The sequence below is a fragment of the Lepus europaeus genome, chromosome 9 (assembly GCF_033115175.1).
Source record: "Lepus europaeus isolate LE1 chromosome 9, mLepTim1.pri, whole genome shotgun sequence".
Classification (NCBI taxonomy): Eukaryota; Metazoa; Chordata; class Mammalia; order Lagomorpha; family Leporidae; genus Lepus; species Lepus europaeus.
In genome coordinates this window covers 62444525-62470883 of record NC_084835.1, presented here as the reverse complement: position 1 = coordinate 62470883, position 26359 = coordinate 62444525, and the positions used below count along the sequence as shown (strand labels likewise).

The window sequence follows — 26359 nt, the reverse complement described above, 5'->3', positions numbered from 1 at the left end:
ACCAGAATGCACCTAAGATATTCATTACCAAGCAACCTAGCAAGCAGGAGGATGGTTCAGGCAATGATCTCCTTGGGAAAGAAAATGCAGCCACTTCTAAGGAAGAATGGAGCCAAAGCGGTTCCACTCCCTCAATGAAAAAAGGGCAATCAATAATTTAAACCAAGTCATTGCATAGCGGGTCACAGCAATTGAACAGAAAAGCCCAAGGCTGTGCCTCTAATTCCTTCTATAAAAGGAGTCCTAATTCTCAGAATAATACAAGGAAGTTCAAAGACAATTTCTCAACAATGTTGGTACCTACTGTTTATTGTCATAGGGCTACTATTTTGCTTCAAAAACACTTTCTTGAATACTCTTTGCTGATTTATGGTCTTTTGTGTGTGTGTGTGTTCCAATTCATTCCTGTTAATTTTTTTGCTTGGATATTTCCTCCCTCTCTGTGATTTCTTGTAACTGTTTATTTAACTATTTCATTAGTTTGTTTCCATTCTTTCTTGTTGATGGCGGTATATATTTATCTCTACTCTGATATACAGTGATATCTCCGAATTTATCTCTTGGCTATTCTCATCACACTAAGTCTAGATTTTCTGAGATTCAGGTTTCGGTTTCCTTTGAACACATGACTGCTTGAATTATAGCCATGAATGTTTCTGTATGTGTTATAGGTGACTGAGCTTTATTCTCAGCCAGAATGGATCTGAACTGTTTTGGCTTTGAGAATTCACGGAGTTGCTTGTTGTCTAACAGTCAACTTTTCAAAAGTGCTTTTAAGCACTTAGACTGTTTTCGGCTTGATAGATACATTTCAGTCACTCTTCCTTTCCTTAATTCATGTCATTCTGATTTTTATAACCTTATTTCTGCTTTGCCTATGTCACCTATCGTTGTCTGAAATGAATGAAGTAAAGTCTCTTTATATTATTCTGTTTTTCCTTTATTTTCTGCAGTTATGCTGTTAGTAACATACATTTGAGGCCAGCATTGTGGTGTAGAGGTTTGGGCCTCGGCCTGCTGCGTTGGCATTCAATGTGGGTGCCAATTCAAGTCCTGACTACTCTATTTCCCATCTAGCTCCCTGTTAAAGCACCTGAGAAAGCAGCGGAAGATGGCCCATGTGCTTGGGCCTTGTGGGAAACCCAGATGAGGCTCCTGGCTCCTGGCTTCAGCCTGGCCCAGCACCAGCACTTGCGGCCATTTGGAGTAAATCAGCAGATGGAAGACCTCTTTCTCTGTCTGTCCCTCTCTCTCTCTAACTTTGCCTCTCAAATAAATAAAATAATTCTTAAAATATATATCTGTTTTAACCTCATTGTGAAATTTAACATTTTCTACAGCACAAACCTCTGATTTAGTGATGAGGAAACTGAAACTAGGAATAATGGAGCAATCTGATCTATATTACATACTAACTGATAGATGTAGGCATCCAACTTTAGCCAATCTGAAGCCTCAAACATAAAGAGATTCAAATCTCTCTGTCTCTCACATACACACATACAAAGGAACAAATGTGAAAAGTAAAAATAAATCTGAACTAATTTCAGTCATTGTTCTTGTTTTTTTAATTAATTTGTTTACGAGAGTGAAAGAAGAGAGGAAATGAGATAGGAAGAGAGAGAGAGACAGAGAGATAGAGACAGACAGACAGCAAGACAGCAGATAGACAGAACTCCCATCTGGTGGTTCACTCCACAAATACCTGTAAGGGCTGGGGCTAGGCTCAGCTGTAACTAGGAGCTGGGACCTCAGTCCAGGTATCCTATATTTTGAGCTATCAAATGCTATGCCACAGGGTGCACATTGCACACTAACAGAAAGTGGAGTGGAGGCTGGGACTGGAGCCTGGAGTTGAACCCAGGCACTCTAATATGGGCCACCGGTGTTCCAGGCAGCATCGTAACTGCTGCACCAAATGCCTGGCCCCATCATTGTTCCTGAACTGACAAAAGGATTCTGGCAATTCCTAAGTAACAGCTGAATGTGCTCTATGTTTCCATGGAAAGACATTGTAGATTTATTTGAAACCCTCCCTTCTGAGCAGCACATGCTCCCTTTTGATCTATGTGGTTTAAGGTGGGACACATTAGCCATTTGTTCCCTGCATCCCACACATCAGGACTGGGGCCAGAGCCCGTCACCTTGTTAGAATACTTGACTCTCTATGTAAAGAACATAATTATTAGTGCCTCGATAATTTCCTCTGCATGTTTTATGACACAGAATTAGATCAAATCTTATATGGTCTGAGTTCTACTCACTTAGAAAAAAACAGCTTCACACAGCTTCACATCTAATCTTGGACCCTGGCTCAAAAGTAAGTTTACATCTTGCATTCTCAATGTTGTCATCTCAAAATATTTCTATGTTAACAAATACACCTACTTCATTTTATTCACTATGTAAATTCATTCAAATAAAATGTAAATGTGTGATAACTGTGTGCCAAAGTCCTATTTTCATAAAGATAAGAACTGATGCAATTTCTTTCAAATAATGGTTTATGCGGATTCTACATGAACTCCAAACAGCTTTGATTATTATTGTTAACCCCTTGCCTATTTTAATGAAAGCTAAAACAAACCTGTCTGAAATCCATCTAATCCATAGAAGGGATCTGCCTGACCTACTAAAATGATGTATTAATTTTCAAATGTCTTTAGTGACATCTTGATGCCATTGTTCTAATTAGCTATATAAGACAAGAAGATGACAATTTATTTTAAGACTATTTACTTCCTTTCAAAACACCAAGGCTTCAATATCAGAATCAGAAATTCTGACATGAAATGGTAAGAACTGCTTTCACTACTTATAAGCAGTCACTGCCTGGCAGTATTCTATAGCAAAGCAGCAAACTCCCCACTTGCTTTAAGTGAAGCTCCAAGGTTTGAAGCTTTCTCTGAGGCTTTGCAAACAGAAGTCAACTGGATTATTTTGTAAAGGCCTTTGTGAAGCTGGAGGGACTTTCTGCTTTGATTTTTTGCTTTCTTCTTGTTTTAAATTTTAAAAAGAATATTTGCTTAATGGTATAGATAGCAAGAAACATCTTAGAGAATGATTCTTTTTTGGCAAAGGGACATATCTACAACATGAGAAAAAACACTTTTATTTTGCAGTATGCAAGTTGTACTCATTTAAATTTGTCAGGAACCTCAAGCTAGAAGCTGTGATAATAGCACATCAAGGAACCTTGGCTAAGCAGTGACATTTTAAAGTCTTCCTCTCTTGTTTACCACCTCTTTGACATATAGAAACCAAAGGATAATGATAACCTGGGGTGTGTTATGGCACAGTGTTAGCTGGTATGTGTGTGTGCATGTGTGAATTCTTAACAGACACTCCCAAAGATAAATAGTGAAGAACAGTATTTACAATCTTTTAGATTACCTTGGTTAATACCATGACTAAATGACTATAGCAAGAGGTATAACCATTGAGCACTTGTTGGCACAAACCTGTCACCTATGACCCCCACTCTGTAGCTACTGTTGAAGTTTAACACCAACTCCAAGAAATTGTCTCACTCCTTGAATACAAAGCAGGGTTAAATGCCATAAAAACCATTTACAGTTTTTATGTTAAAATTTATTTAACTCATAGTGTAAATATCTTATAAATTCTATATAAAAATATGCGTTCAAGAAACACAGTTTTCTAATTTTTAGTTTTTCCATTCTAAAGGGAAGCTAACAACAGTTACTCATTGCTTTTCATTTTTCATCTCTGAGACCTTGGAATCATTAAGCTTTGGAATCCCTTGCTCCTGCTTTCATGAGCTCTGCTGTGTCATGACAAGGCTGAGAATGGGCAAAGAGCCAGGAGTTAAGCACAAGGCATGGCCCTGAGCTGTCCTGTGCCTTTGTGAGGTCCAAGGGAGGAAAGTCTCATAACTTCCAGCTCCTGAAAATGTCCCACGGCTCTCACTGTCAGCATCTCCAGTATTTCATTTACTTCTCTAAGTTTCGTAGAATACTTTTCTTTAAATTCTGCTTTATTTATTTATTTTTCACATTACTGTCCCTTGTTCAGAATTTCTCAGCTCAACCTTTATTGGCCACTTGGCGGATAAACATCTGTCAAATATGCTCAATATTACTGATAATTTGATAGCACAGATAAGGACATTTGACCCAATTACATCATATTGGATGAGCCTAAGTTGAGGGAAGTTACCAGAACAAAGTGGTGTAAGCCCACTGTGACTGATCACAACATTTTCAGAACCTGCTCAGGAAAGGTGAATCACTGATGGGTAAGACAGTGGGGGAGGCTATCAGTTTCTGTAAAGTGGAAGAAAAAGCCATGGATGAGTAATCCAGGGAGGATATTTGTTACTCTAGCACCAGCACCACATAGGTGAATGTCCAGAGGGCTCTGTGGGAACCATAAACTATAACCCTATATTCTGATTACTTCAAGGAAAAAGATCCAAGTTCTGATGGAGGCACTAAGGTAGTTAGTTATTTCACCCAGAAACACCTGCCGCTCAAAAATCTTCACAGAGGAGCCATAATATGCTTGACTCGCTAGCCTCTCTTGGTGATGGTGGAAATGTTCTCTACCTGTGCCGCCCAATGCAGTCGCCGTTAGCCATGTGTGACTGCTGAGTATCTGAAATACATCTAAGTGTGACTGAGTGACTGATGTTGTAACTGTATTCAATTTCCATGAATTTAAGCAGACATGTGACCAGTGACTATCATACTGGACTCTGTAGCTCTAGATGCAACACATACACACACACACACATACACACGCCTGAGGCAGGTTCTCTGAAGCAACTCCAAGTGATGTCTGGAAAGTGTCTCTCCCCCATCCAGCAGAGCCTCCACCTGATTCAGATCACCATCCCCATTGTGAGGTGTTCTCTCCTCTCTTTCCCTCCATCCATCTGTGCTTTCCTCACTCTTCTTTCCTCTCTCACACAGCACAGAAACATTTACACCAGGCTCAGCTCACTTTCAGAACCTGTGAGTCCCAAAGATTTGCAAAAGTAACCAAGCTTTCTGCATGTCTTTAAGACTGATATCTTTTTTTTTTTTTTGGATTCTGTGCAATTTTTATTGTGAATGTTAATATACTTACACACATGGCATTTTTATTCATGTAGGCTATTTGGGGTGTTTGCCACTGTGTCCTACAGAGACACTGACTTTGATTCGCTTAGACAACAGTTTTTAGGCAATGGCTTCCAGGATAGCCTCCTCCTGAAAAAGCAAGGACTTCCTTATTGCATTTAAATTTCTTTTATTTTAACAAATGTTTTCTATTTATCTGTGTTTGTGTATTTGGACACATTTAATGTCAATCCTGCTCAGTTTTAATTCATGTAGTCTGTTATGAGGTCACCAATATGAACAGTCAAAACATCATGTTACCAGTTGAAGGGAACAGAAAAAGTAGTGAAGACATAAACCTTTATTTCTACTTGAAAGTGTCATCCACTCCATATTATCAAGCATTCAAAATATGGGCATATTCTACAACAGAACTTCACACTTACTGTTTGTTCACAGAATGAGCTCATCTCCAAATGATTAAGAAAGAGAGAAAAAGAAACAGAGGCAAGGTGAAAACAAGAAGGGACAAGGCAAGAAGCTCCAGAGTTCTCTAGAAGAAAGCAAGACTCAGCAATGGTGTGGAGACAATTTAGGCCTGGGGTTAGACAGGTCTGTGTGTGTGTGTGCAGAAAGGTGTGTTGCGAAGAAAGCTGATAGACCCCAGAGTCAGGGACACGATCTGGGTCTGCCAAATGCCTCGGATGTCCAAGAGGGCCCCAGAAGGGGAGAGGAGGGCAGATGGCAGGAGACGTCAAGGTGGGCTGTAGCAACAGAGAAAGGAGAGTGATGGGGGCAGCTGGCTCCAAGAGGCTAAGGTATGAAATGCTACTGCAGCTGCTCATCTGCATAACGTTCTCATTCAACTCTGAGATATTAAATAAGAAAAAACTTTACCTGTGATGTCCTGAGTAACGTGGACCACGGATATGGCCTATTCCTCGGCACCCTGGAGTAGGACAAACAGCTTGACCTGGAAGGATTTTCACATCATTTGCTCCTTCAGGAAGTAAAAGAACATACCTTAAAACACCCTCATTAAAGAAGAACTAGAAAGGCTAAACTATGTAAATGACATTAACTGAAGCTTTGCAAATTAAAACCAACTCATCAACAAAAGACACTCACTGAGTGTTTTCAATGTTTTATAATGTTTTAGCAAAGTACCATTGCTGTAATGCTGTAATAAATAACACCCACAGCACAACTGATAGAGGGAGAGAGAGAGGGAGAGGGAGAGACAGGGAGAGAGAGAGAGAGAGAGAGGGAGAGGGACAGAGAGAAAGACAGAGAGAGAGAAAGGGAGAGAGAATGAGTAGGCATAGAGAAATTAAAAACCTTTGGGAACATTCCTTTATTTAACAGATTAAAAATGACAGAGGCAATATAGCTGTCAGCTGGGAGCTTGAGGATGTGGGCTCTAGTTTGTTGCTCTCAAGAGAAACCCCCACTTAGCCAACACAAGGCTCCCCAAATGCAGAAATGAAAGAGAGCTACCCTATGGGACCTGCCCCAGATAGGAAACATGGTCCTAACCAATGCTTACTCAAGAGCTGTCACAGCTGGGCTAAAAACGGAGTGACCTCATACTGGATTGAACTGGACCATGCTGTACTATAAAACACTATACTGTACCACACAATACTGCACTGCATCATACCATACCACACCATACCATACCATACCATACTGCATCATTCCATACCATATCACACCATATCACACCAAACCACATCACACCATAGTGTATCATACACACCATACCACATCATCTCATCCCATCCCACGCCATTTCGCATGCCATACCACACCATATACCATACCACCTCACATGCCATACCATACCACACACTATATAATACCACATAAGACCATATTGTACCATATACTATACCACACATCGCACCAACATACACTGTACCACACCACACACCACACATCACAGCATATATCACACCATACCATACCACATCATCTCATTCTGTCCTGCCCCATCCCACATCATGCCATAACACACCATACACCATTCCATACTGTACCACACCACATCACAATACACCATACTACAACACATCACCAGCTGAATATCCATCTGAGCACGCTATCCACCATGCTATTCCAACTGATCACAAGTCTCCTTATCTCTGGTGGCCCCTTTCCCAGATCCATCTTGGTCACTTGCACCAACAAAAATATCAGAGATGTGGCATCACCACAAACAGCCCCACTTCCAAACTTGCTGAGCCTACACCCCATCAGATGACACAGCACATCCTTCCAGGTTTCCAGCTCTGCCCAACTGCAGAAGATATTTCAACATCAGATAATTTCCTAGCCACTGACTTCCTTTTTGCTTTCTTTATCAATCCTCTCTCACCATCATTTATCTACCTTAGATTCTATCAAATCATAAGCTGACTTTCTGTTGCGAGTAACTTAAACTCCTTTGTCTTTCTGGCTTTTTATCATACCTGGCTGTTACGAAGAAAAAGCCAATCATGGATGAGTAAGCCATCCTACATGCTGTTTTGCATAGTAAGTTTTCTTGGGAAAATGCCACATGGCGCAGACTGATGTCATCAAAACACCACTCTCACAAACCTTCCACTACCTTCCACCTTTTGGTTCTCAGCAGCTGAGCCTTCCTGCTAACTGAGAAAATGGGGAGTCAGTGCACAGGCACTCCATCCCTATGCACCCATCTGTCTTCCTTTCCCTCTGTCCTTTCCCTTACTGTGGCTGGTAGCACTCTCCTCTCCCCAGAGCAAATCCCTCACCATTTATGCTTAGCTCTCATCCACCTCCCATTCTTTAGAATCTTTAGGCTACCATGTATTTCAATGGTTCCTGCCCAGCATTTAGACACATTGCAGTTTTTCTCATTATAAAAAGAAACCAAGAAACCAAAACAAAACCAATGTCTAAAAGTCTATACAAACCCTACATTCCCCTTAGGAGCTTTTCTCACTTCTCTGCTTTATAGCCATATTTCTGTTTCTGCTGCTTCTGCTCGCTCACATCTCTCAATCTACACAATCTACCTTCCAGGGTCACTAATGATCTCTGCATGCCAAGTCTCCACCCTGCTGCTGACCATACCCCACACTCAAGACTGTGGTGCTCTTCATCATAGCTGCACATCTCCTTGAATTGTTACTGTTCTAGGCTTTGGTGACATCACACTCTGGCAGTTAGCCTTCTGCATGTGAAAAGTCATTAGTAATCTCTGTCAGCATTTCCTTCTCAAGTCGACTTAAAAACGTCAGAGAACCTCCTGGAGGTTTGTTCCTGAGCCTCACAGCTGCAGTTTCATTTGCTAACCATGAGCTCAGGATGCTGACAGACTAGCCCTAACATTCTTCACGTTCCAGTATATCCCTGGTTTCTAACTTCCCACTCAACGCCTTCATCGGGATATCTGAATGTCATTTCAAACCCAACTCATCATCTTGTCCCCAGGCGTTTTTTGTTACTGTTGTTGTTTTTTTTTTTCCCTATAGCCACTCATCTCAAGAAATCACATCACATCTATGCCAGAAAACTGGGCCCTGACATACCTTCTCTCTCATTTCATTGCATCCCCCTATCAACCAGTCCTCAATCTCTTAAGGAATGCACATCTGCTCAATGAACAGATGAGTAATTCATAGGTATTTCCTTCAAGTGCTCACAGTATAGAAAAGAGGCTTTCATATAACCCAAAAATTCTCAAGATCATATGATTATATTGCATGAAAACAGTGATGGAGGCCAAGTCCCAATGTATGATGATTTATAACAACTATTTAAATCTCAAATACCAATACATCACAATTACTGAATAAGAAAACATGTCTCAGCTATTTCTTCTGCTCTTTTTGAAATACGTGGAGAGATAAAGAGAAGAATTGCCTTATGGGGCCAGTGGTGCAGCGAGTTAAGACACTACCTGCAGTGTCAACATCCCATATGTGTGCCAATTCAAGTACTAGATGCTCCACTTCCAATCCAGCTCCCTACTAATGTGCCCAGGAAAGCAGTAGAAGATGATCCAAGTGCCTGGACCCCTGTCACCCATGTGGGAGACCTGGATGGAGTTCCTACCTCCTGGCTTCAGCCTGGAGCATCAGCTTGGTAAGCAACTACTGCAGCCATTTGGAGAGTGAAATCAATGGATGGAAGATCCCTCTTTCTATCTCTGTCTCTGTCTCTCTCTCACTCTCCCTCTGCCTTTCAAGTGAATAGTCTTTTTAAAAAGGAGCTTGCCTTTAGTAAACATTTTTTTAAAAAGAGGAATTAATGATTAAAATCATAAACAATTCTCCAGTTAAGAAATATGCTTGTGTGATAGCAAATAAAAACAACTTTGACAAAAAACCCACACAGGTTATATAAACAGACTCTCTGAATTGCTTGTCACAAAGGTCTATAATACTAAATCCATAAACCACTACTCTCCATCAGCCAGCACAAATGGAACTCTGTAGACAGTACTCTACACACATTGAACTCTCGAAGAATGCTACTTAAAATTATTTTCAGCACTAATTTAATGTTTTCGACTAAGTTAATGTTAAAGCAATATTTTACATATTTACCACTGCATATTTATCTCCGGATCCCTGATGAGTGCCATAATTCTCTCCTTGTTGGAGCTATAAGGAGAGGTATGACCTTGACCACTGGGAAAGGAGTTATTACATAAAGAATATTTTTCAAGGGACATAACAAAGAAGGAGTCCAAAAGAATATTAAATAAAAAGTGTGAGACCTTGCCATTTCTCTGTTAAATTTTCTATGAACGAAATTTTCTATGATGAAAATGTATTCACTCAATGGTGAGTCACACGAGAGCCATCTATTAGGAAAGAGAAACCTGTATGTTCTGTAACAGTTTACATTACTGCCTAGGATAAAGGGGGCCTGTGATTAAATCAACATTTTTCTCCAGGAAATAAACACATTTTCTCCAAAAATACCTTACTTGTAATTCTGATATTTAGAGATTTATTTGTCAAGAAAAGTGTTCCAAATCACTTTGTCAGAGACCATCCCTGGCCACAGCACCTTCTCTAGCCTTTTACCACTATTCCTGAAATCATATTTCCAGTTTATTTGCTTATTGCTTGTCTCCCTTCACTAGAGTCAGGGCATTCACATTATCTGACTTGTTTGTCATTGAGTCCATAATACCTTCTAGAGCGATGATTGGGGTATAATACTCCAGAAGAATGTTTTATAAATTAATACATAATAATAAAGATAATGATTAATGCTTGTAAGCATTACTGTAGTATATCTTCTTCATAGTGCTCTGAGATAATCCCTATTTTATTCCAACTTCAGAATGTAGCTTATCTAAAAACAGCCTCTGGTCTTCTATTTCTAAATACTATGGGCTACTTGCTATATCAAGCAACATGATATAACTCCTAATTTACTTCAAGTTGTCTAAAGAATTTCACTTAGACAGAAATCTGATGGTAAGGTTCCTTAAGCAAGGAAAATAAATTCATTAATTAAACTATCTTTATAGACTGGAAAATACTGGAATAGCAAATAACAGGCACAGCTGTAAGAGATCCTCAGAGGTTACCACTCAGGGGAAACCCTGTCACTATGAACAGCCAGCACAGGCTCAGAGGTTGCCTTTCCACTATCGATTCCTGCTGTGTCTGCTAACCAAGTCCTGATTTTGTTCAGCATAGCAATGTGTCCAGCTAAAAAATGTCATCTTCCCCAACCCCTCTTACATCCATATGTGGACACTGGACACTGGACACCACTCAGGAAGTAAGACCTAGGGGAGAGGCACCAGAAGCATGTCCCTGGATGGCTTTCTTTCTTGCTGAAAGGGTGAAGGTGAGGCTGATGCTGCTCGGCCCTCTTCCCAATCTTTGAACTTCCTGAGATGCAGGCATAAAGTTCACAAAGGAACAAGCACAAAGACAGAAGCAAAAGTGTTGAGGAAGGACAAGATTAAAGAAAGGCAGGGCGTGGACCTGTGACACTGCCAGCACTGGATCCATAGCACAGTAGTATGTCATGGAAGAAAAATAACCTTCTACCTGATGAAGCCACTCACAGATTTCTATGTTACTTACAGCTGAATATTCCTAGGATAAAAGAACAATTTTAATTTACTGCTTTTTTCTTCTGTGAAATCAAGCAGTTGCTCCTCAAAAAAAGAAAAAGAAACCAATAGAGTTGCACTTGGGCATTAGTCCTCTTGTCATGTAAAGATGATGTGAGACATCAAGGCAAAATCAAGGCAGGAGAGACAGTGCTCACTGAAAAACGAGCAAGGGGTCTGTCCTTTCTCATTTCAAAATGGCTCTATTTGGTGACTATGAGTGAGGCAACTGAAAGGGCTCCTTCTTCCGCTCAGGGTGGGCAGAGGGGGTGATCGTCTTCCTCCTGCTGAGGGGGATGCAGTTTCCTCTCTGAATTGTGATTGTATTTGGCATGGAGATGACCCACCGCAGAATGGTAGCACTGACACTGATTGAAGCAAATTTAGACGATCTGTTCACTTAAACATATCTGTGAGTTCCAGACTGGTGTTGGCCAGCATCCGAAAACAAAGATGAAGCAGAAGCAGCATTCTTATCCTCGTTTCAACACTAACTGCTTGCTGCTGAAAATACACTCAATTCATTCTGAATCATTTAGTTGTTTTTTTTTTTTTTCCTAGAGAAGCAACATTAGTTTCTGGTGGTAATATTCACTGCAGGATATACAAACACTGCCTCTTTCAAAGGGGAAACAGATAAATGTCAACAGTAACAGACAAGTTACGACACTTTATTCTCATTTTTAAAATAAAATAATTGCTGGGGGTTCCTCATTCAATGACAGACAAGTGTGCCAGAGAGTATGACAGTCCTTGTGTGCTAAGGACACAGCAGAAAACCAAACAGGAAGACCCTGCCTTTTCGCAGCTTAGTCTTTGGTGCCAAAGAGAGAATGAAACACCAAGTTTAAAAAAAAAAAAAAAAAACCTGTGATGTCTGACAGTGATGGTGCCAGCAGATGGATCAAGTAGGATAAGAAAGAGAAAGGACACGGGATGCCTTTTAAGGCAGGGTAGTCCAGTAAGAAGTCCTGACATTTAAGCAGGATCCTATATGAAGTCAGAATGTAAGCCAACCCAAGACAAGTGCAGGGGGGCCAGTGTGGCTGTAGCAACATGGACAATGGTAAGGTTGGCAAAAGATGAGGTCATGGGGGCCAATGTGAAAGTCTCCCTTCAGAAGTGTTTACTTCCTCTACTGGAAATGAATAAAGACTTGGAGGTGAGCCCAGCATCACAGTTAGGGCTGGAGGTAAACTTTTGAGGGTCAATTTATAGACGTTATCCGTGCCCGGTACTTAAAGCAATGAAGTAGATGAGAACCCATGGTGAGTTAGTGTCCATGAGAAGAGAAGTCTGAGGACTGAACTCAGGTAGATACTAAAATGGAGTGAGAAAGAGTAGCCAGGGAAGCAGGAAAAACACCAAGAGAGGAGTGCCAGGGCAGGCGCATGAAATCCATACAACAGGAAGGGAGTCCTGGCTGTGCTCGGTGATGCTGATTCCCATTTGCATGGGCGCTACTGGGCTTGGCAAAGTTCCATGACTGTACCATGAATGTTTTCAGTGAAAAGATAAGAACAAGCCTGACTGAAGTTCAAGGGAAAATGGGAGAGGTAAAAGGAGAAAGCAGTAATTTAAACAACTTGTTTGATAAGTTTTTATATAAAAGTGGTTATAAGAAGTAGATCTCTGGCCTCATTATTATTATTGTTATTATTATTATTTATTTATTTTAACTTTTATTTAATGAATATAAATTTCCAGTGTACAGCTTATGGATTACAATGGCTTCCCCCTCCCATAACTTCCCTCCCACCCGCAACCCTCCCTTCTCCCGCTCCCTCTCCCCTTCTATTCACATCAAGATTCATTTGCAATTCTCTTTATATACAGAAGATCAATTTAGTATAAAGATTTCAACAGTTTGCACCCACATAGAAACACAAAGTGAAACATACTGTTTGAGTACTAGTTATAGCATTAAATCAAAATGTACAGCACATTAAGGACAGAGATCCCACATGAGGAGCAAGTGCACAGTGGCTCCTGTGGTTGACCCAACAAAATGACACTCTAGTTTATGGTGCCAGTAACCACCCTAGGCTCTCGTCATGAGTTGCAAGGCTACGGAAGCCTTCCAAGTTCACCGACTCTGATCATATTTAGACAAGGTCATAAAAGACAGAGTGAGGATAGTAACCAATGATCCTAAGAGTGGCATTTACCAGGTTTGAATAATTATACAGCATTAAGTGGGGAAGAGGACCATCAGTACACACAGGTTGGGAGTAGAGCCATTGGTGGTAGAGTAGAGGTTATGATTACAAAGGAATGAGGCCCAAGTGCGCTAGACAGGGCCTAGAACAAAGGACAGAGTCATTATTAGAGGAGCTAAGAAAGGTGCTGTCTAAGCTACAATTAAGTTTTCTGATTGAGAGGCAAATAGAACCTGACAGAAGGGGCTTGATAATAATCTGGTGGGCTTTAGGCCTTGTAAGTTAAGAGGCCCAGACCTATCTATCTCTTCACATGGGGTATATCCTAAGGGAGGTGTGAACCTCCTAGGGGAAGGCACTCTGTTGACTTTCATTACTTGGCTGGCCTGGGAGGAGAGCTGGCCAGGTAAAGGCAGGGGGCATCTCTAACAAGAAATTTACAGTTCTGCCTGCAATGTTGCTGACCCTATTTGACCATACCCTCAGCGGCAGTGGTCACTTTGGAAGTTGGACTGAGTGAAGGGCTTTTCAGCCTAGAGCCAATAAGATCTGTGGCTCTGACCTGGGCATCCTTCGACTCCAGGGCAGGTCCATGTCCAGTGATCCAACTCTTGGCAGAGCTGCCAGGGCTCTTCACAAGCTGACTTCTGCTGAAGCCCAGGCTTACCACATTGAAAGCCACTGCAGTGGACTGGCCTGTTGGGTCTCCTTGAGGGCAGATCACTGTACAGATCAGCCATTAATAGGCCTGCCACCCATTGCTTCTGATGCCGAGCTTTCTTTTCCTCCTGGTTTGTGTTAAAGCAGACCAGAGGATGCAAGTCAAGAGAGTGACCAAGTCCCATCTCTAAACTTTAGTGGCCTGTACTACAAGTCTATAGTCACAGGCATGTTCTGTAGTAGTTTTTCTAAGGTAGACAATGCCCATGAGGAAAATTATATTCTCACTTTAAAACTTTCTTTCCCTTTGGTCTGAAAGGGAGGTTTTTTCTACTTACTGTATACTTCGCTGATGGCGAAGAGAATCTAGCTATGAGATTATAAGTTCTTATTTTGGCTATGCTATTACAGAAAAATGTTAGCCATCTCTTTTATAAGCTCTAAAGATTAAATTGTGTGTCCTACAGATTCCTTCATAACAAAATTAGTTTCCTACCTTGAAGAGAATAGAGAAATGAAAGAACAAGTTGGGCTTAGAATAGAGAAATGAAGGAGCAAGTCCTAGATCGCTTGCTGACAATAGCAATATTACATGAATATTTAGCAAACCGTTTCAACCATTAGATAACAACTTAAGAAAACATTTACCAGAAGGTCCAATGCCTTCTATAAATTTTAAGAATCATGTGTTTGAAAACACCTCTTAAATATCTAACATGGTGTAGTTTGTTTAACCAGTAAACTTAAGCACAACCATATAAAATGTTTTTAGTTTCTTTCTACCAACACGTTTAAAACATATGATACACAGATTCAGGTCCCACAAATTAAAATGTATCTTTGATTGATTTTAGCAGCTTAAATTTATGGACAATCTTATCTATAAGCCGTTTAAAATAAAACTCTTAATAAAATTTCCCCATGTGGACATACAATATGTACACACATATAACATAGCATAATAGACTAATAGAGCAATTTTAATAATAGCTTAAAATCTTTATCTCCTTTTGTAGATTGCCATTTGATTTGAATTGCTTTTTGTGTTTTGTAACCTCAGTTAACCATACTTTCTCTCAGTTGGTACTGTTAATACATATTGGCATCATCTGTTTACAGAGCCATTCCAAAGTACTGAATACAATAGAAGTGGCTGGAAAAAAGTCCATAGGAACCTATAGGAGGACAGCTAAACACAGAACCAACAGCACTTTAATTTTATGAGCAGCAAATCATATATAACTGTGGATGACAAAAGACTTTAAGTTGCCATGTTTAAAATTATAAACTCATCAACCAACAAGAGGCACTTGCTTACTTCACAGTATTTTTGAAAGCACCTGTAGGATTTTACAAGTATTTTACCCTTTAGGCCTCTAGGGCTTTCTCAGTAAGATAACTATCATGTCTAGTAACACAAGATCATTAGACTTTTTAATTCTCAAACATTTGTATTAATAGCATTTTCCATTATAGAAACTTAAAGTTTGGTACCACGTCATATCTTGACAGTACTTCTAATATAATCCAAATAGCCTGATTAGTTGGTGTCTCTATAAGATGAGAGACATAGGTCCTTCGATTTTTTCAGTTGGGCCCAAACTGGAAAAACCAAAGTCCAGGATTTACTGGAAATTTTAGAGTCCAGATTGTTTGAAACTTTGATTTTTTGAATGCCTGTCAAGAATGCCAAGAAGGCTCAAAATCCAAAATATCTGGTTGAAATAAGATTCCTTAAAATAATGACATAACATAGACCAAATTTGATCATTGTTACAAGGTGATTATTCAAATCTTTGAAAATAAGCACATATTTAAATAACTCATAGCTCTTAATAAAATTCAGCTGTTTTGAACAATTAGAATTTAACAAACATCAAGAGAACATAATAGATTACTTTAACACATTGCTTTAACAGAGAATCCGAGTTTAATTCTATGTTAAAGAGAAATTGAGCTTCCTGTGATCTTTTGCTGTGAGGTTTCCTTCCTTTACCTTCTTGCATATTGGTGACCATGTTTCTGTGTTTCTGTGTGTAACACATCTTTAAGCATCTTTTGCAGGGCAGGATGAGTGGCAACAAAATCTTTCAGTTTCTGTTTGCTATGAAAAGTCTTTATTTCACCTTCATTCACAAATGAGAGCTTTGCAGGATATAATATTCTGGGCTGGCAGTTTTTCTCTCTTAGTACCTGGGCTATGTCTCGCCATTCCCTTCTAGCTTGTAGGGTTTCTGATGAGAAGTCTGCTGTGAGTCTAATTGGAGATCCTCTGAAAGTAATCTGACGTTTCTCTCTTGCACCTTTTAGAATCTTTTCTTTATGTTTCACTGTGGTGAGTTTGATTACAACATGTCATGGTGAGGATCTCTTTTGGTCATGTTTATTAGGAGTTCTATAAGCTTCCTGTACTAAGGTGCCTCTGTCCTTCTCCAAACCTGGGAAATTTTCTGCTAGTATCTCACTGAAAATGCCTTCTAATCCTTTCTCCCTCTCCATGCCTTCAGGAACTCCTAGAACCCGAATGTTGGGTTTTTTAATAGTATCCTGTAGATTGCTGACAGTATTTTTTAGATTTCTAATTTCTTCTTCTTTTCTTTGGTTTGCCTGTTTCCTTTCCTGTTCTCTGTCTTCTAAGTCTGATATTCTCTCTTCTGCTTCACCCATTCTGTTTTTAAGGCTCTCTAATGTGTTTGTCATTTGATCTATTTAATTCTTCATTTCATTATGACTTCTTGTCACTATCACACTTTCTTGTTCTACTAGTTGTTTCATTTCATTTTGATTCCTCCTTAATATTTCATTTTCACGAGAGAGATTTTCTATCTTGTCCATTAAGGATTTCTGCAGTTCCAGAATTTGTTTTTGAGAACTTCTTAATGTTCTTATCAATTTTTTGAGATCTGCTTCTTGCATTTCTTCTATCTCATCATCTTCATAATCTTGAATTGGGGTGTCTTTTTCATTTGGGGGCGTCATAGTGTCTTCCTTGTTCTTGTACCTCGTTTTTTGCTTTTGTTGTATGGCATGTTGGAGATATTTGGTTTCTTCACTGTGGTGTTTTTTCTTGTTACACTATGGCTCTATATTAAGTGGACTGTCTGCTTTCGGTGGAGCCTTAGAGGCTTGAGCTGAGTGTGGACTGAGAGCTCTGCTTGGTTCCTCAGGGTTGAGGGTGTATTAAAGATGACACTCCCAGGTTAGGCGTGGTAATCTCTCTTTCTTTCTTTCTTCTTCTTCTTCTTCTTCTTTTTTTTTTTTTTAATTCAAAAGGGAAGTAATTCCACACAGCTGAACGTAATTGGAGGTAGTTAGCAGGCAAATGATATACCCACAGGAGCCAGAGATCGGAAACTCTTTCCCAAGGACCACACAGGGAATCTCTGCTGCCCTCGGGGTGTGGGCTCCAATTCTCCTGCAGTCTCCCACTGGGTTGCCAAGTTAGATCCTAATCTCCTGTTATTTCACCCCTCCCCCCAGAGTCAGGTTTTTCTGCTAGGCTCAGGGCAGGTGCAGACCTGAGGTCGCCCTGCTTATGACGTATGTCCAAAATGGTGCCTGCTCTTTGTCTTGCTAGCCTTTGAGGGGTGAGCGGAGAGAGAGAAACTCGTGTCCGTATCGGTCACTTTTTTTTCCTTTCTCTCTTCTAGTTAGCCTGGTGAACTTTTCCCCACGGAGTTTCAAGCCTCGTTCCCTCTAGTCTCCTCTTTCCGCTTGCTCACTGGTGTCTCGGGCTATCAAGGTTCGGCTCACCTCGCGTTCCAGCGCTGGTGCGTTGAGTCTGCTGCTGGTGTCCCGAATTTGGGCTCCCACGCTCTCCACGCAGGTCCACTGTGAATCACTAGTTCCGGAAGAGTTTCCGCTGCTGTTTCTTCCCCTACTCTTCCTTGACCCTGCAGTATCTCCACTTTTATTAACTTGTGTCTTGCCGAACTATCAATGTGCTCCCTTCCTATTCTGCCATAGTGCCGCTCCTCCTATTATTATTATTATTATTATTATTATTTTTAGTGACAGTGAGAAGCTTTCAGTAGAGGGACATTTCATTAAGTGGAGAGAGAGGGTATTCTCATAGGAAAAGTCTTTCGGTGTACAGGCTGTGACAGACTAGTGTCCAGGTGGGGATGAACTGTGGACAGGAACAGGACAGGCTCCAGTAACAATGGAAAGGACTGCAAAGTACATGGCTGGGAGGCAGGGGTGCTGGTGGATTCCACACCTAGAGAACACAAAGTTCTCCACGATGGCTTTTATTTTTCTCAGCAAAACATAGAGCAAGGTCATGAGCTAAGACTGAGAATAGGCAAGGAAGCAAAAATATTAAATCTAGATAAACAATTAAAATAATAATAAAGAAAAGTGTTAAAATATGCACATGTCCCCATTTGGAATAATAAAGGTTTAGCTATTTTAATTCTGGATTGGAAACTTATAAGTTAATATACTAGTTTATTTCCATCCCACTCCTAGAAAATTTATGTTATAGCTTGCTAAGATTTAATGAAATAATTACCCTTGAATGTTAGAGAATGTAAATAATAAGCATTATCTTTCAAACTGAAATTATAGGTTAATCATACCTATCCTCCATCTCCTAATGAAATAAATACTCATTGTGCTGTGATAATGAGATTCTCAAATAGACGGAAAATACCATGGTTGCTTGAACTGGGTTTCAGGCTATCGTATTTCATGATACATAAATAAAACAGAACAATCGCTCTGTGAAATGCAAACATAGCAAAAGACTTTTTTTAAAGATCCTAAAAATATAAATTTTACATTTACATGATGATCTAGGAAAACCTTTACCATATAACAATGAATGGCAAAAATCAATAGAGAAGGGTAATCTAACCATCTGCCTACCAGAGACAAACATTCAGAAATGAGGCAGAGTCCTAAAGGAGACCAGGGAATGTAGTAACAGCGGCTATTTGCTACACTGAAACAATCAGCTACCCTGAAACAATCACACAGTAAGGAAAGGGTGCAAAAGCAGTAGGTTTCTAGAAGTGCTTCCAGAAATCAGAGCTACCAAGCAGTTAAGCCAAAAGGAAAAGCATGTTATATTAAGCTTTGCTTATTATATAAACAACTTCTTAGAGAAACATGGTAAAATACATTTATCATATGTTGAGCATTGAATAGGTGCAAAAGATGTGCAATACATGCATATATGGGGTTTCCAAAACGTTGTGGAAAACACATATTATTAAAAACTATGCATGGATTTCAAAATACTTTGCACCAATATAAACTCATCTTTAATTCAATTTTCCCTGAACTTTTTGAACTTCTCTCTTAGTGACATTAAAGAGTAAAGAAAAGAACTAGATTTAACATTGGATACCTTTCCATTCCAGCATATTAAAGTAGCATCTTAAAGTAAAGAAGTATTTCACTTTTTATGCCACAAACATTTAAATACACAAACTAGGCTCTTTTTGAATTATGGAATAGTGTAAGACTTTGTGAAATCCCGGTTGTTTTATAATCCAGTCTTTTAAGTTTTTTACAATATGAGGAGAATGACCCTTCTTTTGACATCTAGAAAAAATAAAAATGTGATAAGTATAAGGAAAGAGGGGCAGAACAGAAAAAAGACAGGATACGAACTCACAGGCAAAATGAATTTATTTCAAGGGAAATAAGTTCCCAGAGAAGGCTAACTGCCAGCATGCACACAGAGCGAGCACATGGCAGCAAGCTGGGTTTCTAGAGCATAAGCCAGCTAAGGGCCATGACAGAGAGCAAAGCTGAGCTAGCTTTTCCAGTGGGCCTTCCTCTCTGCTGGCTGGTTCATTGGAAATGAATGCAGAGTGCTGGCTGAGGAAGAACACAGGGCACAGGATTGAGCTGGTTGAGAAAGAATGAAGGGGTTAGGAAGTCCCTAGAGGATTGGATCTGTTTTCAGACAAGGAGCTAAAATGGCTCTGAGGCTTCTGTCCCTGGTCCATCAGTAAGCCCACACAGACAACGCAGATCACAGAATTTTAAGATTAGAGGGGATGGCCTGCGCCACGGCTCACTAGGCTAATCCTGGGTTCTAGTCCCAGTTGGGGCGCAGGATTCTGTCCTGGTTGCTCCTCTTCCAGTCCAGCTCTCTGCTGTGGCCCACGAAGGCAGTGGAGGATGGCCCAAGTGCTTGGGTCTCTGCACCCGCATGGGAGACCAGGAGGAAGCACCTGGCTCCTGGCTTCGGATTGGTGCAGTGGCGTAGCGGTCATTTAGGGGGTGAACCAACGGAAGGAAGACCTTTCTCTCTGTCTCTCTCTCTCTCTCACTGTCTAACTCTGCCTGTTTAAAAAAAAAAGATTAGAGAGGGGCTGGCACTGTGGCATAGTGGGTAAAGCTGCCGCATGCAGTGTTGGCTTCCCATATGAGCATCAGTTCAAGTTCTGGCTGCTTCACTTCCAATCAAACTATCTGCTATGGCCTGGTAAAGCTGTAGAGGATGACCCAAGTCCTTTGGCCCCTGCACCCATGTAGGGGACTTGGAAGGAGTCCCTGGCTCCTGGCTTCAGATCTTCCCAGCTCTGGCTGTTGCAGACATCTGGGAAGTGAACCAGTGGATGAAAGACCTCTTTCTCTGCCTCTCCTTCTTTCTCTGTGTAACTCTGACTTTCAAATAAGTAAATAAATACATCTTAAAAAAAAAAAAAAAGAAAAAACTTTTTGCTAGAGCACATGCATATGCACACACACTCACAAATGGACTAAACTGAAACCTAAACTAAAATGAGTTAAATCTGCCCTCTCTGATAACCCTATTGCAGCAGACTGAAGAGTAATGTCATATCTAAAAGTATTTAAGAGAAATACATTTTAATTAGACAATCCTATTTCATTTTTTCATTGTTTTTAAGAACAAAATAAGAATCTGTGACCAAAATAGATGTTTGCCTTTTTAAACTTTTATCTTTGATAACAGTCTTTCAAATAAATTATAAAAAGTTATAACCACTTTCCTTTAGTTTTTTTTATCTTTTAGCTGAACTTTTTTAGTTTTTTATATGAAATCAACCTTTAAAAACAAAAACAAGGGCAAGCCTTTGGCCTAGCAGTTAAGATGCCAGCATCCCCTAACCAGAGTACCTTGGTTCAAGCACTGGCTCTGCTTCTGATTCCAGCTTCCTGCTAACATGCACCCTGGGAGGCAGGAGGTAGAGGCTCAATAATTTGGGTTTCAGCCACCTAGTGGGCATTTGGGGAGTGAACCAGTGAGTGGAAACTGTCTCTGTCTCTGCATCTCAAACAAATAAAAATTACATAAGCAGATTGTTCACACTGCACCTAAGTGAAAATGCTACAAAATTCCTTCTTATTATTTTCTCCCACTATCTCCCCCCACTGTCTGCATTACTGAAAATGACACTAAACTCAACCCTAAAGGAATTGAATTTCACTCCTGCCCTCCTCATACCTAGGCATTTTCATATTCAAATGAAGGACGATAAAGGAGAAGCCTAAACTGCGAGTCTCTCACAGACTCTGATGAACTGCTTTTGTGTTTCCCCAATCCTTAATCCTTAATCTGCCTTCTCCACCTTTTGCCAAAAGAGGAAATTAGGACACTGCAGTTTCATTGAAAGTATCACACATGGTTTTCAGACTAAAGAAAACCCAAACTTACTAGTGGCTGATAGAAAGGCCTATGTTCTTACAACTAAAATGTACAAACATAAAAATTAGTTAAAAGAATTAAACAAACTGTATAATGCAAAACTCCCATGTCAGGTGACAATATCTTCTCAGTAATCAGAAAAATACATCTAAAGCAGTGATTACAGTACCAAAATCTCTTCTCAAATTACTCTAACAGGGCCTAATTAAGAGTTTTCATGATCAATAAGCATTTGGTCATTCTTAACAGAAAATGTTATGATTTGTTTGAACAACTCTTTGAAAAAGATGTATATATACACATATACACATATGCATATATATTCATATAATACAGATATCTGCATTTTTCTTTATATATAGCTATATTTATATACACAAATGTACATATATATGCATTCACACACACATAGGTACTTCAAAGTTTTAAATGGAATTAAAAGATAAATTTATTTTATGCAAAAAATTTAAAATCTGTGCACAGTTTTTCCATATTAGATGTTTTCTATGTATTTTTGAAGACCCTGTGATATAGGATAGGTAGCTAGTTAGGTTTATGGAACTTGAAATCACAAGCTATCCCCACTCACCCTGTCAAACTACTCAGGTACCTGTCCATTCAATTGCCCCTTCACCAGGGATCTAGGGGTGGGGGAGGGGAACACCAGGTGAATAGCCACTTTCCTCCCTAACTCATCAGAGAGGTCAGAAACTAGAAAGAGCTCTCTGTTTTTCAAGAGACTAAAAGTGTAAGAGGCACTCAAGTGCTTACTCTCTGCTTCCCTCCCCCACCCCTTTTTTCCTGCCCTACTCCCCACTTTTGCTTACCTGTGTGTGTGTGTGTGTGTGCTTTGCTTTCTCACCTTCTGAACAAAATTTATCTGTGCCACCAGAATTCCTTTCTATATGCAAGGCAAGGGCTTAAAATAAAAATTAAACCCTTTCCCTGTGTATGCATGGATTTCAAAATGTTTTTCCAAAATAAACTCATCTTTTAATTCCATTTTCTATGAACTTTTTTGAAGCAGATTTCCATCTATATGCATCCAATTCTTTTTATTTATTTATTTTTATTCTTTGACAGGCAGTTAGACAGTGAGAGAGAGAGAGAGAGACAGTGAGAAAGGTCTTCCTTTTTTTTCCGTTGGTTCACCCCTCAAGTGGCCGCTACGGCCAGCGTGTTGCGGCCAGCGCATTGCGCTGATCGGAAGCCAGGAGCCAGGTGCTTCCTCCTGGTCTCCCAAGCGGGTACAGGGCCCAAGCACCTGCGCCACCCCCCACTGCCTTCCGGGGCCACAGTAGAGAGCTTGACTGGAAAAGGAGCAACCAGGAAAGAACCGGCGCCCCAACCGGGACTAGAACCCGGGGTGCCGGCGCAGCAGGCGGAGGATTAGCCTAGTGAGCCATGGCGCCAGCATGCATCCAATTCTAATCCTCTGTATCTCCATGGCTTCTGCCCTAACTTAACTCTCCAATCAATAGTATGTCCTTATTGTGAGCAGAATTGGCAGAGTTGCAGTATTTCTAAGTGGAAGGAAATTCTCCACTCTGAAGACTACAACAAATATTTTGATAAACTGGAAGGAACAGAATAGCATGCCTTTCCAGTTTACTCTTTGGTGACTTTTAATCTGGACTGTAGGACCCAGAAAGACAAGCCCTCCAGGAGTGCCAGGGATAGTGCTGCCTCAATGAGAGCTCCATGCAAGAAGCTGTAATAGCCTAAACTTTATACCTGCTGCCTGATATGAACAGCACAGAGTAGCACTCACCTCAAGGCTCTCCCCTTGAGGGAGAGAAAAACAGCTATCATAGGTATGAGACTATTAAAATTCTAACTTGCCTGTGGCTTGTGGGCATCCACAGTGTCATGGACCACATGTGGTGCCATTTCAGCACAGTCTAAAACAGCAGGCCAATAATTTACCAGGCTCCATAAGGCCAAGGGCCAAAGGACACAGCATGACTGGGAGAACCCAGGAGGCTACCAGAAGGAGAAGGGTTCTGTCACTGGCATACAGAGCTGCACAGGACTCAAAATGTTTAAACATATTAATTTGAAGTTCCTATAAAACAACAACAAAAAAGCTCCAAAGGGAAGCCTGCGAATCTTATGCTTTAAGTGTTTACCATTCAGGTTGTGAGTCACTAACTTAGTCCTCCCTCTTATTTTTTGTGAATAAGGAAATAAAGGATTAGAATGTCAAATGATTTGTGGAAATACATATGTTAAATTATGGTGGTTAGGACAAGAATTCAAGCTTCCAAATGCACAGATCTCTATGCTTTTGACTGTGCTATGCTGCATAATAAGCAACTGCTTTAAACGACTTTTGTTAATTTAGAAATAATTAATTGACAAAGAGAGATTATATATATTCAATATGTTAAGAATGTGGATTTTTTTTAAAAAGATTTATTTTATTTATTTGAAAGGCAGAGTTACAGAGAGAGAGAGAGAGAGAGAGAGAGAGAGACATAGAGAGACGTCTTTCATCCATTGATTCATTCCCCAAATGGCAGTAACAGCCCAGGGTCAGGCAAGGCTGAAACCAGGAGTCAGGAGCCAGGAGCCAAGAGCCAGAAGCCAGGAGCTTCTCCTGGGTCTCCCATATGAGTTCAGGGACCCAAGCACTTGGGCTGTCCTTCCATTGCTTTCCTAGACACATTAACAGGGAGCTGGATAGGAAACGGAAAAGCCAGGATTTGAACTGGTGCCTACATGGGATGCCAGCATCACAAGTAGTGGTTTTACCTGCTATGCCATAACACCAGCCCCCAACATGAGGATTTGATATATGTGTACACTGATTATCACTTATGTGTATAGGATTATCACAGTCATCACCACCCATGTTGTAAATTAAATCCCCACATCATCTGTTTTTTAAAAAAATTATTACATAAAAGGAATAAATTTCATGTATTTCATATATACAGTTTTAAGAACATACAAACATACAATAGTTTGCACTGCATGATCAAATTTCGCCATTTCCTCCATCCCCCAACCCGTTGTAGCCAGCATTTTACTATCAGCTTCTGAGTTAAACCTTTTAGACTCCTTATGTGAAATCGTATAGTATTTGTCTCTCTGATTTATTTTACTTCACATAATGTCTCCAGGTTCCTCCATGATGTCCTAAATGGCAGGATTTTCTGCCTTTTTTACTGCTGAATACTACATCATTATATATTCTGTCTTAGGTTATTTCTATTTTTTGGCTATTATGACTAAGGTTGCAATGAATATGGGGATGCTGACATCTCTTGCAGATACTGAATTCATTTCCTTTGGCTATATTCTCAGAAGCGGGACTGATGGATCACATAGCAGTTCTATTTTTAAGTAAACCCCATTTAGTTTTCCATGTCTGTACCAATTTGCATGCCACCAACAATGTGCAAAGTTTCCCTTTTTCCCACATCTTCACCAAGATTTATTTCTCATCTTTTTGAAAACCACTCTAACAGGGGTGAGGTGATATCACACTGTAGTTTTGATTTGTGTTTCTCTGATTATTATTGAAGTTGTATGCCTTTTCATATACCTGTTGGCTGGGGCCAGTGTTGTCACACAGCAGGTTAAGTCACTGCCTGTGATGCCAGCATTCTATATGAGCACCTCTCCCAGTCTTGGCTGCTCTACTTCCAATACAGTTTCCTGTTGGTGCATCCAAGAAAGTTGCAGAAGATGGCCCAAGTGCTTGGGCCCCTGTTACCCACATGGGAGACTCAGATGAAGTTTCTGGCTCCCAGCTTCAATCATGATCCATTTGAGAAGTGAATCAGCAAAAAGAAGCTCTCTTTCTTCCTGTGTAACTTTGTCTTCCAAATTAAATAAATAAATAAATAAATAAATAAATCATTTAAAAAATCTCATATATCTGTTGATCATGTGTGGATTTTGTGTTATTGGGTTGTGTGAATTCTGATATATTTTAGATATTAACCTCTTATAGATGCACACTAGGACAATATATTCTACAGTTCAGTAGATTATCTCTTCACTGTTTACTGTTTCCTTTGGTATGCAAAACTTAATTTGATGCCATCCCACTTTTTTACTGTTGCTTATGTTGCATGTGCTTTCACTGTCGAATACAAAGTCAAGGAGCTTTATCCCTGTGCTGTCTGGAGGAGTTTTGTTGTTTCCAGGCTTATATTTAAGCATTTAAGCCATTTGAGTAAATTTTTTATGTGTTGTAAGATAAGAATCTTCTGCATGTAGATATTCAGCTTTCCCAACACAATTTATTAAAAAGACTCCCTTTCTTCCTTGTGGATTCTTGTCAAAGGTTAGTTATCATATTAAGTGTCTTCAAAAAGGTTTAGAAATATGTATTATGAAGAATTTCAAAAATGTTGGCACCAAAATAAATTTGTCTTTCAATTTAATTTTTCCTAAATTTTTTGAATTACCAATATATATGTGTAGATTTATCTCTGGGTTCTCTATTCTGTTCCACTGGGCTATGTGTTTTTATGCTACTAGCATACTGTTTTGATTAGTATGGTTTTGCAATATAGTACAAAATCAGTGAATACAACATCTCCTATTTTGCTCTTTTTTCATAAAATTGCTTTGGCTACTTAGTTTTAGGATCGTGTTTTCTTTTTCTGTGAAAATGCCATTGGAATTTTTACACTGTATTAAATTGATCTAGTTCGTATCAAATATCTTTCTATTTATTTGTGTCTTCTATAATTTCTTTCATCAATATCTATATAGTTTTCAG

General features: G+C 39.8%; 1 protein-coding gene across 1 annotated transcript in view; it reads right to left on the bottom strand.

Moving 5' to 3' along the window:
- L3MBTL4 (L3MBTL histone methyl-lysine binding protein 4) overlaps positions 1–26359 on the bottom strand; it is a 395862-nt gene that overhangs the window by 181916 nt on the left and 187587 nt on the right. The window contains exon 12 of the mRNA XM_062199981.1: positions 5961–6063. Within this exon, the coding sequence (XP_062055965.1) occupies positions 5961–6063 (103 nt within the window). The remainder of the gene's footprint in view (positions 1–5960; positions 6064–26359) is intronic.